Source organism: Podarcis pityusensis (assembly GCF_964106645.2).
Source record: "Podarcis pityusensis genome assembly, chromosome: 4".
Classification (NCBI taxonomy): Eukaryota; Metazoa; Chordata; class Lepidosauria; order Squamata; family Lacertidae; genus Podarcis; species Podarcis pityusensis.
Genome location: NC_138027.1, coordinates 58,965,919 through 58,979,774, shown reverse-complemented (window position 1 = coordinate 58,979,774; position 13,856 = coordinate 58,965,919). Strand labels below are relative to the sequence as shown.

Below are 13,856 nucleotides of genomic sequence, written 5' to 3'. Positions count from 1 at the left end.
TCTGTACATAGTGTGTAAATAAATAGTAGATGAGCTCCTATGTCTAACGCTTCTTGCTGTGTTATGCCAGAAGCTTAGTGTGCATATATCATTATGATGTATGTTGCTAGAAGCACACTGGAAGAGAAGGGAGATGCCTTTTTGAGAGCTGCGCATAACGGAGGATGTTCAGAGTTCCGGGGGCTTGCAGGCACCCCCAGGGTGTTTTTCCAACACATAAGTATATCTACAATCTACTGAGTCAACTACCCAAACAATCCTTACCATCTAAAAATATACTTACCCTGCATTTCACATCTCAGATTGGGAGCTAGTTCTATGGGTTCACAAAAAGTCATTGAAAAGGATACGTAGGCAGTTGTACATGTCCTGCAGAGGTTTCTCATCAGCAAAGAGCCGGGACTGGACCAACTGATGGATGAAGCTGATCTGCATACTGTGAACTAAAGCTCGACCATCTTCCATTAAAAGAAAAGAAAATGAATCTTTTGTGTTTTTTATGAATCTTTAAGATGATGTAACACTACTTAAAAGGTTTATTAAAAGCCTCAAACAATAGTGGAAAGTATAAAGTATTAATGCTTGGAGAGTGGCTTCTGATGCAATGTTCCCTTTGAGAACACGCAGCTGGGGATACAGAGTAACATGCTGAAGAGCAGACACCATCAACATTTAAGATGGCATGGTTGAAAACAGCTCAATTTACTTTAATAGAAGAGGTTAATGGAGTGTATCAGTTTAGATGAGTGCCCCAAGTCATAAGCATTAGATCTATCATAATGTCTATGGGCATTACCTCCAGTCTCTTTATCTTCAACCAGAATTTCCAGTTTGAGAAGACGCCATGGGACATCAGGATCATCTCCCATCACTGTCAAAGTAGCCTCAAATTCACCCTCAACACGAAACTTCACACGACCATTAGCTAGAAACAGAAACCATACATAGTGCGAAACAAAGCATAAGCAAAATAAAACTCCAGTTTGTTTGTTTTAAAAAACAACAAGGGGGGGATATGGAAAAGATTCCCTTTCCTCTAGCAATAATGACTCCTCTTTCTGGTAGTTTTGAGTTTCAGACATTCCTTTTAAGTTACTCTCAATAAATCTTTATTACACATTTTAATTAGCTGAGAGTAATCCATCTGTCATGGATCCTTTAGCTGAGATTCCTGCATTGTAGGGGGTTGGACTAGATGACCCTTGGGTCCCTTCCAACTCTAAAATTCTATGATTCTATGAACTAAAGGAGTGAAGGGATCAGTGCAATGGCTTACCAACTGTAAGATTTGCCAGCTGTGGAGGAAGATCTGTTGTCACCAGTCGGTGGCGAAGAATCTGGTTTAACTGATGGAGCGTTGTTTGTTTCTCAACTTTTGTTATTGGATCAGGAGGAATTATTTTGTCCTGTAAAGTTACAAATGTGCATTTTTACATACTAATTTAAGTTATCCCGAATTCATTTAACCATTTTGTAAACATGAATAAACTGCAAGGACAAACCTCATCATCCATGTTATAGATCCACAACGGCCTGGGCTCATGCAAAGGACTTACTACGGTTTCATGGATTATTATTTTTTTACTTTTTTCTTTTAAAAGTTGAGTCTCACAAAATATCATCCGCTTTTATAAGTGAAGGTACAAATTTTGTGGCCTTCACAGTGCAACACACAAGATAGTTTGGCCTTTGCTGTTGTTAAAATAAACAATAGTGGAAATGACTTGAGCCTTTGACAGAAAAGGACTAGATAGAGGGGGAAAGAAGGCTCTCATAATGGGTGTAGGGTTCTCATAATGGGTAAGTTAACACAGCAAATCAAAACCCAGAAAAGGAAACATGAAATAAACCACATCATGGAAACCTGGTGGCCCTTGCTTATTTACTTGGAACCAAGCCCTGTTTACAGGGATAAGCCAAACAAACAAACAAACAAACAAACAAACAAACAATGTCTTAAATATATCTATCTGTACCAAAGAAACCTGCTAATTTTAGCCTTTAAACAGTGAGCAGTAGGGCAAGGGCCATATTTTTTAATCATGACTCTAAAATCTTCAAAATAAAAAGTTTTTTTTTAAATACACCAGTGATTAAAAAAATCTTATTTGGTGATGATTCAGCCAACTAAGGTGTCTTAGGCCAATGAGAAGTATTTGGCATCAGTTATCTCAGACATAAGCCTTTTATCCAATGCAACAAGGCTGCGAGGAAAAAGCTCCTGCTGAAAGCAAACTGGGACAGAGGTCTAAGTCTTTTGTTGTTTTTACATTATACAGCAATTTACCCGTATACATGTTGGCAGCCGTGGATATGACCCAGTTGTCAGTACATCAATAGCATATGGAATAGCAAAGCTGGGCAGACGAGCATGGACCAAAGCATCTCTGGCTAGTGATGCTAAACGATCAGCAGTGTCCACGAACAGAATAGCTTGTTGATCAAGAAAACTTGATATCATCTGTAATATATATAATATAATATAAATATAAATTAATTTAAAATTATTTACCCACATCTAAACTCCTCCACAAAAGCCAACTATATACCTCCTGTTCAAAATGTCAAAGTCTTTGGTGGAATAAACATTGCAGCTGATCTGTGAAATAAATTGTGATGTAAACTGCCCTGTGATCTTCAGATGAAGGGCAGTAAACAAATATAATAAATAAATAATAAAAGGTAAAGTAAACTTTTCAAAAATATATTATCATACTATAGACCCTTTCAAAGACCTAAGGCTGCCAGGAGGACAAGAGCATGCCTTTAAGAGGCAATTTGGAAATTATAGCTCTGGAAGTAGCCCTAAAAGAAAACCAAGGGAAGAGAAGACCAAAAAGGAAAAAAGAACACATACCAATAAATGAGCGTGTGTGTGGTGCTCTTGTTATATGGCCTAAAGAACACCCTTATACATATACAGTGGTACCTGTGGATACGCACACCTCTGGTGCGTATCCTTCAGGATGTGAACGTGCCAAAGCCGGAAGTATTTTTTAGAGTTTCGTTGCAGGCGCACACGCAAAAGCGCTCTACGCGCCAAGCGCAGAAGTGCTCTACCGCACTGCACGTATGCGCAGAAGCGGCACCTCCAGTTGCAAATTCCTCGGGATCCAACCGGAGCTCCAGAACGGATCCTATGCGCAATCGAAGGTACCACTGTAGACTGATTTATCCAAGAAATACATACAGCAGTGTCATAAAGTGGGAAAGATAACAAGCCCACTGTTCAAGACAGTCAGAATGACAAGAAATGTAACACTGGGACCACCCTAACCTGTGTCCAAAGGAAACAGACTAACTACTGGCAAAAATTCAGTTTACCTACATGAAGTGCTTTCTGATTACTAAGAGCCAGTGACAGCTCAGCTGGGCAAGGTGTTGGGAGAAGAAATAGGGGTGGGGGCAGAGTATGAAACCAGGCAGAAGGCTAGAGAGAAGCTGAGGTCAGGAAGAAAAGCCTGACCAGGCCAAAATCTTTGCACAATATATAAACTGCTAACCTAAAACTAGAAAAGCCTAAGAAATCATGGCAAAGCTCCGAACATCACTTAGGAGCATGTATTCACTTTAAATGACTTATTTCTCTTTATTGTTACAGTAACACCTTAAAGGTACATAAAATTAAGGAAGGATCTTGGACAGGAACAATTTCTGCAAATATGATGCCACTAGTATTACATGCACCATATTGAAACATTTCCCAATAATGGGGGCATGTCAACATTTAATATAAAACTACATCATGATACAGAATTTTGTTTAGCTGTCATTTGTTATTCTACATTAGTTTGTAACTAACTGCAGAACTACATTCTGAAAACAGAAGATTTTGCTATATCAAAGATCAGGAATAAAACCACGAACAGGCTATTTTTCAGATGTTTCTAGTCCACCCAGCTGTAGGCAAGTTTTCCAAGAGACAATCATTCACTGCATCTTAAAAAAAATGAAATCATAACTTTTTTACTAAAAATAATTTTGAAATTTATGACCACTATATTTGAACATGTGGAATGTCAGTAACTATTCCCTCAATGCTTTATGGATGGTTCCTCCTCCGCTTTTATGATCTTATTGTCTAAATTATGCCAATAAAGGCTGAATGAATGAATGACCCATTTTCTCAATTTTCTCAGCTGGGTGAAGTACAGAAGCCATCCCTTGCCTCTGTAAATTTCAGCTGAGAGCTAATGAATAGTATCAAACTTACCGCACATTTTTCCACCTTTCCAGCGTTATTTGCCCACTTTACCAAGGCTAACAATCGGACAAACAGCTGCCGTGTGCGACTTGCAAACTGCACTATTTCTATTTTTCTGTAAAGAAGCAAATTGCATTAGAAAATCTGTAGTTCAATTATTTTGAAAAAAGCAGCACATGAAAGGGGGAATCAGATATGCCAATAATTATTCCAGATGCAGAATGAGATACTAGACTAACATTGCAATCGGACACATTAGATAACTCTTTTTGGCCAAAAGTCTGCATTCACTCTCGGTGAACCCTCTAGGGGCTGCCTGCATACTCTTATACACACTCTCACATGAACACAACCCCTTTACTTTATTTTATTACCGCTTCCAATTTTTTAATTGATTGATTTATTGTACTTCTGTGCTGGTGCTCTACAATTTTCTTCCTTTCCTTTCCTTTCCTTTTTTTGGGGGGAGGGGCTTTACTTCCCCCTGCTCCCACCTCACAATGCAGCACACTGCACTTCATTATGCCAATGCTGGCATAGCTAGGACTCCATTTTATTTAGGGGGGAAAGGGGGTTTCAAGGGAACAAGGGCATTTATGATTCTACTGCCCCCAACATGCCCTGTTTCCCTTGCTCACTGCTGGTAGTATACATGAAACTTGACCGTCTCATGTATATATGCTCAACTTTGTTGAAGGAACTCTCATAGATTATCAAACTAGTTCCAAAGCAATTATCTGTTTTGCATGCGATCCAACTGGGTATTACACGCCCAGTAATAAAGCCATCATATGGGGCTAGTTATTGGCACTAGCCCCATAGTTAGTTGCGTACAGATGCTACATATTACTAGTATATATTTTTTAGTTTTAGCCCACTTATTGTTCAATATAAATGCACAACATGACACTGCAAGTTTTAAATATTAATAGTCTGCTTTCTAAGTTTTATGTCTTGTATGTGGAAAACATGACGTTTAAACTGCTGGCTTTCTGCTGACTTTATTTGTAGAATTTCAGGAAAGGTCATTATTTATTATGTCAAAAAAACAACAACGGAGGTTTTGGCTGCAAGAAGCATGTCAATCTCATGATTAAACTTGCGAACATAAGAGCCCTGTTGAGACCAACGGCCTATCAGATTCAGCCTGCCATTCACAGCGACCAACCAGAGGCCTATGGGAAGCCCACAAGCAGGATTACTATTTAGCCATAATGACTAACAGTTATTGGTGGCCTGATCCTCCAAGAGTCCTCCATGTGTCCTTGCTTTGTCTGCCCCTCTGGACAGTGCCCTATGCAACAACCACTATTCTTGCTCCTTCTCATGCATGGGGCTTACAGCAAGGCTCTCGAACCAGCTTCTTAAGAGGTCTCCCAGACCACTTCAATATTGGTATTTTAGTAGAAAATAAATTATTTTTCCCTCTTTTCTATTGTCCTTTAAGTAGTTTAATTGTCTGCAGTTGCCTTCCATTTTGTTGACACTGCTTTTGTAATGTCTGATCTATCTAATTTTATTGATTATAGATTGCCAAGCTTTAAAAACAACAACAACAACAACTGGAGGCCAATTAACTAATTTTCTCAAATAAAATAGTACATGCAGGAGATTTATGGACTCACTTGCTAGTCAGTTTTACCAGAGCACTGCTGCAAGCATTCATTTTCAATGAAGGACAGCACGCTAGTTAATTAAAACATTCCCTAAAGCAGCCGCACTAAAAAAAGCAGGAAAAACTCTTCAGAGCTGAGTTACAGTCATTGGCAAGTATCAGCAGTGACAGCCTGGAAATTTTGGAGGGACGACTTTGTGTCCTGCCCCAATTTAACCCTATACACCTTCAGGCAAAGGCCAGAACACTGCTACAGGGTTTAACTGTGTGATAAATATCTATGCATTACAAAGCTCACAGTTTTAGAAGAAATCCTCAAAGAATACAAGTGAACATGGGCACAGAGAGCTGCACGACCCAATGCTGACCTAAACTTAACTATGGTTAACATGTCAGACGTACAAGAGATTATGGTTTAGTTTGGCAAAGTTAGTTCTGCCCTCAGCTGATGTGTATAGTGGGACACCAGCAATACCTATTTCTTATCTTATAAGGAGACGCTGGAGAGGTGGATTAATTTTCCTAACCATACTCTGTGCAGATATATCATTGATATACAGTTAATAAAAACCATGGTTTGCAACCCCACGGTTTCACATCATGACCAACATTTAGTATTCAGAAATTATTCTGAAGCAGGATCTGCATGAGGCCATAATTCTACCCATACTCAAACAAGTCGAATATCTCCTATCAATTGCTAACTCTATCTGAAGAGGATAAAACTTATGGGTTCTCTATTTGAAAACCTGACTCCTAATTTGCATTAGAAAACTTTACAGTGCAAACTATCCTAATGTTACATAGGATTTTTTTTTTGAAAACCCACATTACACAAATGTTAATCCTTTATTGGTATAGACTTTTCCTCTGCAATAGTGTGAAGTCTCATACAACATTTCATAATCCAGTAATCCTGATCTAGAGGAAAGCACAAACCATGGTTTTCTGATCTGAATGCAGTTTAGATCTGTACTACAGAGGAAATTCATCCAGTTAGAGTGCTGGGCAGGGGTGGGAAATAAAACCACAAGGCTCATTCTTCTGGCATCAAATCATGGTTGCCATTACATGTAAACCATCCCAAAATGTTTTGAATTTCAAACTAGGCACTTAATAAAACTGAAACACTATATTATTATTTTTAACTCAGGTAAAGTTAAAGAAAGGAAATATTTGACCCAGTGATTCAATACCTAAATTTCATTAAAATTTATTACAAATCCTCCTCAATTGTCATTACTCACCTTTCCATATCTGTTTTTCTTGGTAATCTGTTGGGAAGGGGAGTTGGAGTGGTGAAAAAAAAAAGATCAAATTATTATGTTTTGACAAATACTACAAAAACATTAAACAGGAAGCATGAGTTAATTTCAGCTCTCTGACAATAGTTCTTGTACAATTCTCAAGTTTTTAAACAATCTTGTAACTCATTCACATTTTACATTTTGGGGTGTACATTTAAATCTTAGGCAGATACCTACAGTGTGTGACTGCAAACTTCTTCACACAGATAATAAACAAATGTCTATCATGTGTCCAAATAACTGAAAACAGATGATGATTTCCCCAAAAGTTTTTCCAACACCAGTGCAAATACAAGTGACTGACATCATAAAGCGTGAACTTGCAGTCATTCAATTTCAGATCCCCATGTCCTGTGTCTTTACTATTACTAACAGCACTGTATTATTGTGATGCTTAAACAAGCTGAGTTACAACACTGACTTTTTTTTAAATTCTGGGAGCATTTATCCACACCACCTTAAGGTAAATAAAAGGGTCTGTTATATTTCCACAAAAGCATTAACAGAAAAAAGATAACAATATCACACTTAAAGTAGATTGAAATATATTTTTGTAGAGGGCCCTATATTGCTAGTGCTATGAATCACAAACGAGTTAAGGTGGAGTAAACATATTTTGAACCCATTTAGCCCCATTGAAAGTAATGCAGCTTAACTAAAATGCAAATAAGTTTGAAAAGATTTGCAGATATGACTATAGGTCTAATTTATATGGGGATGCATATGTAAAAAAAGGAATTGGTTTATCCTGATTTTCACAGCCAAGAACCTAATTGAGCATATTCCTGAAAAAGACTAAATAAGTAGTTGATGTGAATATAGTAAAGCTATTAACTTCAATAAGGCTATTTATTATTTAAAAATCTCATCCAACCAACCTTCTATTCATTACCTGGGCTGTTACTTACAAGAAATACTCCAGAGACCACACAGAGGGTCTGCTGCTTTGTCCATCATTTACAATATTTGAGATTCCAGCATTGCAGGGAGTTGGACTAGAAGACCCTTGGGGTCCCTTCCAACTCTACAATTCTATGGTTCCATGAATAGCTTGTTGCAAAGATGTAGCCACAACGGGAAGTGATTTTAAAAGGCCACAATAAAGCAACCACAGAAGTTCCAGCTATGTGACAGGAGATTGTAGAAACTTCATGAAAAGTATAAATACAATTTCTTTTTAAAAACCTGTTTAATACAAAGACAGCAAAGGCCTTCCTGCAATCTAGACACATAGGTTGCTTCCAACGGTATCTGTCCCTCAATAGTCTACACACAAACAGCTTTCACTGGACCAAAATGGTCTGTACCATCCAGATGACTTACAGTGAAAGGAGGCTACCCTTCAAACTAAAATACAGCATCCAGCTGGGAGCACAGCACCCTTGTCACCTACACCCTAGTGTGCATGCACATGAAAGTTCATACCAATAACAAACTTAGTTGGTCTCTAAGGTGCTACTGGAAGGAATTTTTTTATTCAGTATTTCCAATCAAGCAAACACAAGTTTTAGTTTAAGACTTAGCCCTTATCTTCTTGATGCCCTTATTAGGTTTGCCAGCAAACATAAACTCAACCAGGAATCAATTCCAGCTCTTTAACAAATGCACTTGTATGTATGACACTCAAGTTTTTGAACGATTGTTTAACTCTATTCAGCCTTTACATTTTGGGGTGTACATATGACTCTTAGGCAGGTCACCTAAGAGTCACAGCGCGCGAAGAGAGTCTGAAGATTCTAACTGAACCAGAAGATCAGGCTTCCCCAAACCACCACCCTCCTTCTCCATCACGTAGAACAAGCCACAAAGGAGGAGGACCTCCTGGGCGAATGGGGAAGAGGCGTTCCATAAGCCAAGGTCGCCTAACACGGGTCCGTCGGAGAGTGAACTGTCTCGCGGGGGGAAGCAAGTGGGCAAGGCAGGCAGGTGGGCAAGCCCCCCCCCCGGCACTCACAGGTCGGCCAGGACGGTGAGCTCCGCGTAAGTGCGATGCAGCAGGAAATCGATGAGGGTGCTGAGTCGGAAGCCGGCGCTGGCCGCCGCCGCCGCCGTTCCCGGAGGCTGCGGAGCTGGGGCCGAGGTGGGCCCTCCACCCGCCGGGACCAGCTGGTGGCTTTCCAGTTGCACCGGCGCCATCGTTGCCTCGGCGGAAACCGAAACTAGGCGGCCGGCCGACAAGAGCGGGTCTTCGGCGTCCTTTCCTCGCCTGGCTCGGCTCTCCCTCGCGGGCAAGCAGAAGCAGCCGCGATCACAACGCGCCTCTTCGGCCGCCGAGCGCCGCCGTCGCTGGGGCTGCCGCCACCATTGCTGGGGGCGGACACCGCACCGGAAGCAATCCCAGGACAGCGACGGACCGGAAAGAAACCTCTTCCGGTAGCCTGCACGGGATCATAGACTTCCCCCCGTCTCTGCAAGAAGCTTTTTTAGTCACCCGTTAGTAGACTGACAAAAGGTTCCAAGTTTCCGGGTTCGCTCTGAGCTCCATTTTAGCCTCCCAGGGAGGAAGTCAGAAAGAACCGCTCACAGGAAGCGCTGGCGGAAGCCCAAGTTTTAATGTAGCTGCGTTTGAGCAGCGGTTTGTCCATTAAGAAGCCAACGGTAGTAGCGTTCATTTCAATGAAAGGCGGCGTAGAAATACATTTCATCTTTCTAACATAGCATGACTACCAAGCCCAAGTGGGAGGTGCCTGCCGTGCCCGAAAGTTGCTTAGCAATAGCCCTGTAAGCGCAGATCTTTATTGCAGGCTGAAGATGGACCGAGGTCGTTTTCCGCTTTCCATTCAGAAATGGTATCCATCCCATGCAAAACACTCTCGAGTTAAATTATAGTGTTCAATTAAATTGATTTAAATCGTCGCCCGTTTAAACAAATAATTAAACGTGCGATTTTATTTTTATGTTGCGTCATACTGAGTTATTTTAATGTAGGCGACTTTCGCTATTAACCTAATAGGAAAGTGAGTTATAAACATTAACTAAACCGATCTATCACCCAGCGCACACCTAGCACTGCTTCACGAGTAAGCCTTGACTTGCACGGAGCTGCATTGTGCATTTAGCTGCAATTCCTTATCCACTAAATTGGGATGAAGCCCCATTGAATTTTATGGAGCTTCTGAGTAATAATGAAAATAATGACACTGCTTTATGCTTAAAACTATGGCTTCTACGACTTCATTTCCCACCCGAAATCAAACTTGAATAGCAAGAACATAAGCTCCCGTTTTTTGCTATTATTATTATTACTATTTTACGAGACGGAAGAAACTCTAATTTTCTTTTGGCAACTCTCATTTCCTCTCCAGGGAGAAAACAGCGCCAACAGGAACCGGAACTTCCTTCTTCAGGCATCTGAATCACGACTTTACTCTTCAATCTCGATAGTATAGACTCTCTGGAAAGCAATGGGGGCGGCCTGGCTTTACCGGCCTTCGTATGTCTGAAGCCCTCGCCAGAGAGGGAGGCGCCGCAGAGTCACAGAGGCCTAAAGCGGGCTGTGCTGCGCGCATTCCTGGCTCGAGAAGAGGTTGCGGCTCCTCCTTTTTTCTCCTGACAGTTCTTGTACCTTCAACAGCTTTCAGAACAGGCTGAAATTCTTCATGCTGACAGGAAGAGAAGCTGCTCCTGCAAATCATGCAACAGTTAAAGACGCTTTGTCAGGAAAAATAACCATATATACTGGTACTGTTTAGGATGCCAGGCTCCAGCTGATCACTTCCATTTTACTCCTGAGTCTTTCTATCAGTTTAATGGGCTTGTTCCAGCATAAAACAAGCCATGTCAACTTGCAGTAACAACTAGACCCCTTCAAAAGCAGGAAAAAATTCATAAATTAACACTTTCCATAGTTTTTTTTTATATTGTGGAATGTGATTTAGAATTGCTTGTAGTGAGTTGGTGTGGTGTAATAGCAAGCGTGAAATGGAAATCTCTCATCAGCCCTGGAGTTCGGAAGTTGCCTTAGGCAGCTCATTATCCAGCCTCATCAAACTTGGTACCAGGGCAGTGGGCCAGCATAAAGCATTCCACACTGAGGCAATACCACTGAGCAGCTGCTTTTTCCTGCCACCTCAGCTCAGGTGGCAGGGGGTACACAGAAAAGGGCTTCTGAAAGTAACAATCGGGCAGGTTCATTTGGGAACTGGCAATCCTTCAAAAACTGGATCCAAGTACATGTTTTAAATCTTACTTTTTTCATCTGCATTATTATTATATGTATTAGATTTCTTATCCGCCATTCACTATAGGATCCCAGGATGTGTTACAATGGCAAAAGCAATACAGTTTAAAACAAAACCAACCACTAGTAAAATATTTCTCATCATCATATTAATTGACAGTTTCAGATAGGTCACAAAACAACAGCCCTATTTCAGATCGGTGACAAACTCTTCACTAACAGAGAAAGGTCCCTGAGACACCTCAACAGGTGGTCACACTATGTTTGGGGTATCCAATGACACAGGTGGGCTGTTCTTCTGACAATCCACTTGTTCTTCCCCTTGGATCCAGAGCTCTATGTCCTAAGCCCTAGGACCCTAAGTTCAGACTCCTCCTGGGGTCCTACATTCCTATCCCCTGCCCACTAGAACCTTCTTACAGGCTGATCTCCTCCAGTTCTCTGATCTCCTCCCACTTTTCCTCAACAGTCAACCCCACTCTCTATACTGTCTCTATGAGACTCTTGGCTCCAGCTCCCATCAGACCTAGCCAACATGACCAATGATCAGGAAAGAGGGAATCTAACAATATCTGGTGGACCACAGATTCACCAACCCTGTACTAATTCCTGTAGTTGCTATTTAAAAGTAAGTAAAATAATATAAACAGAAAATATTCAACATTAATATACAAAATTGGCTAAGGGTTTTAAGCCAAGAAGGGAACTTACTACTTAGAAACTTCTACCTCAATACCACCTTCATTTGTAAAATTATATTAAAGGTTTAATATAAATTTGTAGATGCAAGAAGTCAGAAAAATTTCTAGCAATTTTAAGTGTTAGTTCAACATACCATTATATCTATCTATATCTAGAGAGAGAGATAACCTTATGCTTCCCACTGTAACAATCATTTATTACTAAAAGTGTCTCCCTACATAGTTTGTGCAATGCAATTTAGAATTATTTATAAACATTTTAATATCAAAGAAATGTAGTATAACATGTCCCACATTTGGGCCCATTAGTGACAGTATTATTCCCAGTATATTCAGTTTGCTGTCACAAACTATTGGTTTGTCAATTGTTAAGTGATTGTTGTATGTACAATAGAGCATTCTTTACATTAGCAGTAAATTAGTTACCTATTGGTGCCTGTTCAAAATACTGAGAAATTCAGATGCAATTATATTTGAAATGGCAGTTTGAAAAAGAAAATGTCCCCCTCAGAATAGCATTATCATTTACTGGCGGCTGCTGGTGCTATATAAACAGTATAATACTTCTTATCCAATCATTTCAAAGGCTCCCTCCACCAGATTCTAGAAAGAGTCGTGCACATTCTGACTCAAGGATAACATTACAATAGGCAGTCTACATATAATGGAACGGTGGCAGTGGTGGCAGGAGCAGTTAACCATGCTGCAAGGTGGTTTTTGACCAGAGAATATGGGAGTAAACTACAGGCAATAATAGATTTCTTCTTCCATTTTTAACTAGCATAAACTTCAGGTCTCCCATCTTTACAGACAAAACCAGTTTTCAGCTCCTGCCTGGGCTGATAGAGGTGACTCATGTTCCAGCATTACTTTTTAATGGCCCAACCAACAATTGCTACCAAGCTTATGAAGACCTGCAGAGGAGGACAAAATAGTTAAAAACATAATATTGTAGTCTGAGTGCTGAGATAATGCCTAAGCCCCCAAACAAAAATGTTTCATTCAGGGAGAAAGAGCTGGATCCTAAGAAACAACTACACTTTTATTGTGCTATAAACATGGTGGGGGTATACTTCCTGCCTCTGACTAACACATATTGACACATATTGTTAATATCAGAAACTACTTATAAAACCTTGTTTTCTGGATTAAGGAAGAGCTCGGCTTTGTGAGGAGTAGATTGTGGAACAGAATCTCCTTTTTTACACAGAAAGTCAATAAAACTTCTTATCAAAAAGGACAATAATATCCTGCTTTTCTTAGTTCATTCCGGAAGAGGCCACATTGCCAAACTTGGGGCCACTTCTAAATGGTGATGCTGTAATAAACAAAAATGATTCTCATGTAGATGAGGATGCAGGGTGTTTTTGTGCTTGCAGGAGCATCTGGTGCAGGTGCTAATATGACCTCCACCTGCCTGGGTCCTACAGAGGTTAGTAGGAATAAAACTCGCAAAGATCTGAATTAAACAAACGTTCTTCAACTGAAACCACATTCACACCGAACAATATACTACAGCAATTGCCCACATAGAACTAAATTTATATGTAATCTATTTAATACAATAACAATGGAACAAATAGTTCCACTGTCCACAGAACAAGGAAAAAACCTGCATAGAAAACCAACCTGTCCAACCATTTAATCTAGTTCACCAAGGTGCTGAACACTTCAAAACTTACTCCATGCATACAGCTTTTGTCCCAAAGTGACAGGAAAACCATAGAAAATGGCAATGTTTAAAACACCAAATCTTGAAGGACGCATACCTTATACAAGGTGATAAGAGACCAGAAATCTTATTCAACTTCCAGCAGAACAAACTGACTTTGATTGTGTACACATTACC

General features: G+C 40.2%; 1 protein-coding gene and 1 long non-coding RNA gene across 5 annotated transcripts in view; one reads left to right on the top strand and one right to left on the bottom strand.

Annotated features, from left to right (window-relative positions):
* MED14 (mediator complex subunit 14) overlaps positions 1-9,447 on the bottom strand; it is a 34,727-nt gene extending 25,280 nt beyond the window's left edge. For 2 of the 4 annotated variants that reach the window (XM_081004366.1, XM_081004367.1), the window contains exons 1-7: positions 9,081-9,447; positions 7,067-7,093; positions 4,214-4,319; positions 2,288-2,461; positions 1,277-1,406; positions 797-925; positions 351-458 (exon numbers count right to left, since the gene is read on the bottom strand). In XM_081004366.1, coding sequence (XP_080860492.1) covers positions 351-458; positions 797-925; positions 1,277-1,406; positions 2,288-2,461; positions 4,214-4,319; positions 7,067-7,093; positions 9,081-9,262 — 856 coding nt within the window. In that variant the 5' untranslated portion in view covers positions 9,263-9,447. The remainder of the gene's footprint in view (positions 1-350; positions 459-796; positions 926-1,276; positions 1,407-2,287; positions 2,462-4,213; positions 4,320-7,066; positions 7,094-9,080) is intronic. The other 2 variants (XM_081004364.1, XM_081004365.1) reach the window with 1 other exon arrangement.
* Positions 9,448-9,506: 59 nt separating this feature from the next.
* LOC308476649 lies at positions 9,507-13,354 on the top strand. The gene is made up of 2 exons (XR_013986029.1): positions 9,507-9,915; positions 10,432-13,354. It is a non-coding gene; the product is annotated as an uncharacterized lncRNA (long non-coding RNA).
* Positions 13,355-13,856: the final 502 nt, after the last annotated feature.